Raw genomic sequence first — 6,063 nt, forward strand, 5'->3', positions numbered from 1 at the left:
AATAAGGTTGTATTGGAGTACAACTTGGAGTAAAGTTACATTGGAGTTAAGCTCTGACATCTGAGTTGGGTAGTTGTGTCAGAGCCTGGATGACCCACAAAGCCCAAAATATTTACAATCTAGTCCTGGACAAAATGTTTGGCACCCTCTCATCTGGAGTCCAGCAGTCTGGACAGAAATGCAAAGTGACTCGTGACTGACTGTCCCCTGTGCTGGGAGCTCTGTCACTTGCTTTAAAACGAAACGGGGAGGTTTCCATTGGTTTGTGTTTTAGAAAGCCAACAAACAGTCTCAGAACACCTGTCAGGGAAATGAGGGAGTTGGGTTTTCACTGTGCTTTTCTTCCCAGGAACCCCGTGAAGGGGAAATAGAAATCTCAATTTTGGGGAAATTGCACAAGGGAAAAGGGGGAGGGGATCAGTTACAACACCCCATTGCGACACTTGGAGAGGTTGAAAGTGACAACAGCAAGGGTTTCTCTTTTTGGAAATGTGAGTGAGGGCATTTCCGCTTCTTACAGTGCAGCTGAACAGCACAGCTTGACTAGGTAAGCAGCTAGCTTTCTTTATAAGAAGCGTCTTTGTGGCTGAAATGGCACTGTCCGCTGCCTTGCTGTGTTCACAGGATGGATGTCTGCAGGGGTCCTTACAGCCATATAATCTCTCTTCTTCTCCTCCTCCTGTTCCCTTCAGAGGCAGCCTGCCGCCCCTCGGGGAGAAGACCCTGCAAGATGCAAGCCTTCAGGTAAGGAAGGCTTCTTCCCCAAGCAGATGGGGCTGAGGAGCCCAAGAGAGGAAACAGAGCACCTACCTCTGTGGGCTACTCGCTCTACAAGGACTGAGGACTGGGTTTGGTCTGGGAAGTGAGGTCTGTTAATGAAGAAAAGCCTTCTACACGCTCCGTGTTAGCCCATATGGGAGAGAAGGGCTTACAGGCTGGGTTCTCTTTCCCAGAGACTCAGGTGTGCAGCCCAGCGAGTGCTGTCCATGAGCCCAGGAGTCAGGCTGGCCTTTGGGCCTTGCACAGATGGGAAGTGCAGGCAGGGTATCACGCAAAGGCCCACGTCGACTGCCAGCGTCCGCTACCTGCGCTGACTTGTTGGAGGATTTTCCTTGCACGGAGCCTCAGCTGAGTCATGGGCTTGGTGATAACCCACGGCAAGCTTTTCAGGTTTCCTGTAAAGATAAAAGGCTAGTACAGTGTTCTGTGAACTGTAGAGCGCCTGAACATGATCGTAGCTTTTTAAAAAGTTGGGTTAGGCCTGGAATGATGTTACTATCATTGAAAACCAAACAAACAAACAGGTAAATGCGCTGTCTGTCTGTGCATGCCCTGGGCCCTATATCCTTTCCTGAGAGTGAAGTCACGTTGGGTGGCCGTGCGTGCGTGTATGCCCTTGAGAACCAAGGCAAGCCCCCTCCACACAGACCTGGGAGCTGGCTCCTTCCTGAGGTGTTGTTGGTCCCAGGAGATGTCCCTGGAGTCCTCTAACAGGGATCTTGAATCTCTTCAGACTGAGGCTCATCTAGGAACGAAAGATCATCATAAAAAGTGAGATGTTCACACCTGCAGAGCCCGTTGGTTTATCTGGCCGCCTCTCCCCAAGCTCACTGGCTGCTCAAAGCACCCTGATAAAGCGGGGCTTAGGAGCCACACATCACAAACGAGGAGATCAGACACAAAGCCAAAGCCAGGCTGGCCAACCTGGTTACCACAGCTCCCCGCTGCCCACTCTGCTCTCTGAACGCAGGGGCCCTTCACCATGGAAGCCAACGAGTGGGTCCCTGGGTGAGCTAGAGAGGAAGCCCGCTTGCTCTCGGGCATGGCTGTCCTTGCCGTTGCCAGGCTCAGAGCAGGATTCTGGGGAATGGCGGAAAGGTTTTCATGGCAGAAATTCTAGTATTGTGCGGTGGTCGCCACTCGCCCTAAGTGGCTACTTAAGTTTACGTTTAACGAGGCGAGCACTTTACCACTAGGCCATATTCCCAGCCCTTAAGTTTACATTTAAATGAATGAAAGTAGAAGAAAATGAAAACCCACAACTAAGGAGCTCAATAGACACACGTGACCGGTAGCTACCATATTGAATATGGTACGAGAACACTTCTGCATCCCATGGAATTCTGTTAGATGCTTTGATGGATGGATCATTCTTTATTGAAACATGATGTACGCATGCTGGGAGTGCTGAATGAGGAGAAAGAAGAGGAGATGGCTTGAAAAGGGTTTTTCGCTCACCAGCTATGGGAGTTAGACCTGTTGCTTAGCTATCATCAGCCTCAGTCTTCCCGTCTATGTTGTGGGCATGTTAGCTACCACACCCTTGGATGCAGGTTAAGACATGAAAGACGCTGAATGCAGGGCATGTCCCATGGTTGTGCTTGCTAGAGCTGAATCCTTTGCCTTTTCAGAATTTGGGATGTTAACCAGAAGACCTTCTACATGAGGAATAACCAACTAGTTGCTGGGTACTTGCAAGGGCTAAATACTAAATTAGAAGGTGAGTGGTTGCTAGGCGAATCCCTGTTGCTTGTGCCCCTGAATTCCGTGGCATTAGGATCTGCCCCGACAGCTTTTGTAAAAAACTTAAATCATCTCTTATGTTTTTATTTTTTTCTTTATTGTCAAAGTGAAGTACAGAGGGGTTACAGTTTCATATGTAGGGCAGTGAGTACATTTCTTAGCCAACTTGTTACCTCCTCCCTCATTTTCCCTGCCTTCCCCCTTCCCCCTTTCCCTCCCCCCTCACCGTGACATGTACAGTTGTTTACACCAAATGGTTTTCTAAGTGTTGCTTTTGGAATGATTTGTCTTTTTATCCTTTATTTCTTGATTTTGGAATTCCCTTTCTCTTCCCTAGTTCCAATACACGTATATACAGTATCCGGGGGACTAAGATCAGTTACAGTGATAGCAGGAATAAGACCAAAGGGAGGGAATACAAGGGGGAAAAAAAGGTACAGTTTCACATGGCATGTTGAAATTAACAACAACAATGATACACCACTTACTTCCATTAACATGGAGTTCATTTCGCTTAGCATTCTCTTATGTGTTCATACGGGCATAGCTATTGAGCTATTGTGATCTTCTGCTATGTCCAGCCTAGAGATGTACTAATTATTCCCTATGAGGGAGACCGTAGCGTCCATGTGTCTTTGGGTCTGGGTTGGACAGATGGGACTGCGTCAAACTGCGGAGCCCCGACAGCTTTAGTTGGAGCACCCTAATCTTGTTCACTGTGAAGCTGCAGACCTGGCCACTAGAGGGCAGCCTCAGGAGAGTGGGCAGTAGAGGCTGTCAAGACCTAACACCTCTGGACAGCGTCCGGGGGGACACACACAGCTGGGAGGGGCAGGGACCAGAAGGCAAAGCAAGACTGCCCTTTCCGTCCCCCTGCACCTATCACGTGCACCCACATAGCCGTGTCATTCACCCCCTAACCCTACCCAGGTGTATTTGCCATGCACAAAGCTGGAAGATGTCCCTTATTCAAAGGACACTCCAGCCAGCCGGAATGAATTTGAGCAAGCTTTACCCACTCTGTTTCTCAGTTTCTTTTCATATTATTATTATTATTATTATTATTATTATTATTATTATATTGGTCCTAGGGCTTGAACTCAGGATCTAGGCACTGTCCCTGAGCTTTTCCCCCTCAGGGATAGTGATTTATCACTTGAGCCACATCTCTACTTCTGGCTTTTTTGGTGGTTAGTTGGAGATAAGAGTCTCACAGACTTTCTTGCCTGGGCTGGCTTTGAACGGTGGTCCTCAGATCTCTGCCTCCTGGGTAGCTAGGATTACAGGCGTGAGCCACGAGTGCCTGGCCCCAAGTTTCTTTTTGCCTGGCATTTAGAGTATTTCACTTCCCTGTTTGGTATTGTGGAATGGCATTATCTTCGTCTGAACAATTTGATGTACCTCTTGCTTTCTGTGCCTTGATGTACTCTGCAAGAGTACAAGATCTACATATCACATCCCTCTGGCTACATGGGGGCATTAAAAAGCAGATTCCAAGTCCCCAGGCTCATGATCCCATCATACCCTTGAATGCTACTTTTTTTTTTTTGAATGCCCATCCGCAGAGTTCCTGTTGACCTGAGCACAGGTTGTCTGGGAAAGCGAAGGGGGCAGAGATCACATGGAGCAGAATCCAGAACCGTTGGTCCTTTGGGGGAACTTGGTTACCTGTGTGCTTTGCTTTACCTTCTATTTAAATGCAGACCATGAGACAGGGCCTTGCTGTCCTTCTGATCTGGGATTTTAGTTGAAACCCCAGGCCAGACATGCCCAGAGTCTCTTCGCCATCGCTGCCTCCTCATCTTTCTTCCTAATCCTCCCCTCTGTCCCCTCTCCAGAAAAGATAGATGTGGTGCCCATCGACGCCCATGCAGTGTTCTTGGGGCTCCACGGGGGCAAGCTGTGCCTGTCCTGTGTCCAGGCTGGTGACAACACCAGGCTCCAGTTGGAGGTAAGGATCTGTTTCGGGTATCAAAGCCTGGCGCCTTGAAACCGCCACGGCTTGTTCTCATGACTCCGAGCGGACTAGGATCTGTGAGCAGGTCTGCTGCCTGCGCAGGAACGCAAGTGAGGGTCGCTCTGTAGCCGTTTCCTCTCCGCCAGCCTCTTTCTCGTCTCAGCATTCATTACCGTGCTCGGAGCCTGCCGAAGCACGGCACTGGCTGCCATGAGAAAGATTAGTTTCAATAAGAACGTGCTCATTACACTCTGGCTTACTTGGCCCTCTGGGCAAAAGTGGGCTTCACCGTGGTTGGGGACAGCAGGGGGGTATGAACATGGTGACGTCATGGGAAACATCACCATGGTAGTTTATCGCAGGACCTGGATGATTGTGGGCCAAAGTCTTGCTCCGGAGCTCCCGCTTGTACCGACTGTCTTCTAGCCAGACCAACGGTCAGGCGCTTTCTCTTCCAATCCTCATCTCCTTGATGACTTGGCGTCCTATCTTGTCACTCTCTGATTCCATGTAATCGTAATGGGCTGCTGAGTCCTGAGGAAAGGTGACCTTGGCCCACAGTGTAGCTCAAGTCCTATGGCCATGAGCACAGTACTGTCACTTCCTCCGCCAATGGCGAGCGACAGCTTTTGCAGAGTGTGATGGCGTTCTCTGACATGGAGATGTTGGGGCTACTGCATGCACCACGCCCCATGAACTGTGAGACTCTCTGCCCCTCCTCCACCCCTTCCCTTGGAGAAAGGCCCGGGCATAGCACCTGCCTCTACTGGCCTTGGCCTTGAATGATGGAGCCATTCCTTTGTCAGACTTACTGGCCCACGGTCCGAGCAGAGCAGCAAGATTGCTGAAGTCAAGGAGTGACAATGGGACGACCCTGGGGTCAGTGCTGTCCCAGGGCACCTGGAACCCGTGGTCTCTCTGCAGGTCTCTGGGCAAGCACTTCTCTAGCACTTTCTGTGGGCCACCAGTGAGCCTGGTGGGAGGCAGACGGTACCAGCCTCCAAGCTCCACAGCTCTCACCTGCCCATCCTTTTGACTTGCAGGCAGTTAACATCACTGACCTGAGCAAGAACAGGGAGCAGGACAGACGCTTCACCTTCATCCGTTCAGACAGTGGCCCTACGACCACCTTCGAGTCCGCTGCCTACCCAGGCTGGTTCCTCTGCACAGCCCTGGAGGCCGACCAGCCCGTCGGCCTCACCAACACACCGGAAGAGGCCGTCATGGTCACCAAGTTCTACTTCCAGGAGGACCAGTAGCGCTGCCCAGACCTGCCTTGCCCTACTCCTGGGCCCTCAGTGGCTCCTGAGACAGACTCTCCACCCCAGCCATCTCTGGGCTCTGAGAAAGCAACTCTTGCGGGGAGGACTTGTGGAAGGAGGCAAAAGAGCGCTGGAGACAACTCCTCCTGCCGTCTCTCAGTTGACGCTCTCTCTCTCTCTCTCTCTCTCTCTCTCTCTCTCTCTCTCTCCACTGTCTCCAAGGGGATCTTCCAACTGCAAGTCAGGCCCTGGCAGCCCCCGTGCAGTCCTTCCCTCTCCCTTCTGTCCTCTGGGCAGAATCCGGGCTCCCTTCTCTGCCTG

At 51.0% G+C, this 6,063-nt stretch overlaps 1 protein-coding gene across 2 annotated transcripts; it reads left to right on the forward strand.

Moving 5' to 3' along the window:
• Positions 1–470: 470 nt before the first annotated feature.
• Positions 471–5,740, forward strand: Il1rn (interleukin 1 receptor antagonist). 2 transcript variants are annotated; one of them, XM_048353532.1, is made up of 5 exons: positions 471–547; positions 693–744; positions 2,412–2,500; positions 4,362–4,474; positions 5,524–5,740. In XM_048353532.1, exons 2-5 carry the CDS (start codon positions 731–733, stop codon positions 5,737–5,739), a joined length of 432 nt encoding a protein of 143 aa, XP_048209489.1. In that variant the 5' UTR covers positions 471–547; positions 693–730; the 3' UTR covers position 5,740. The 2 variants fall into 2 exon arrangements, with proteins under 2 accessions (XP_048209489.1, XP_048209488.1); XM_048353531.1 differs by lacking the exon at positions 471–547 and having other exon boundaries at positions 585–744.
• The last annotated feature ends 323 nt before the right edge of the window (positions 5,741–6,063 follow it).

Source organism: Perognathus longimembris, chromosome 8, assembly GCF_023159225.1.
Source record: "Perognathus longimembris pacificus isolate PPM17 chromosome 8, ASM2315922v1, whole genome shotgun sequence".
Taxonomy (NCBI): domain Eukaryota; kingdom Metazoa; phylum Chordata; class Mammalia; order Rodentia; family Heteromyidae; genus Perognathus; species Perognathus longimembris.

Coding starts and splice junctions, on each gene's coding strand:
- Il1rn (XM_048353531.1), top strand. CDS start 626: ATGGATGTCTGCAGGGGTCCTTACAGCCATATAATCTCTCTTCTTCTC. Junction 2,501..4,361: donor GCTAAATACTAAATTAGAAG/GTGAGTGGTTGC, acceptor TCCCCTCTCCAG/AAAAGATAGATGTGGTGCCC. Junction 4,475..5,523: donor ACACCAGGCTCCAGTTGGAG/GTAAGGATCTGT, acceptor TTTGACTTGCAG/GCAGTTAACATCACTGACCT.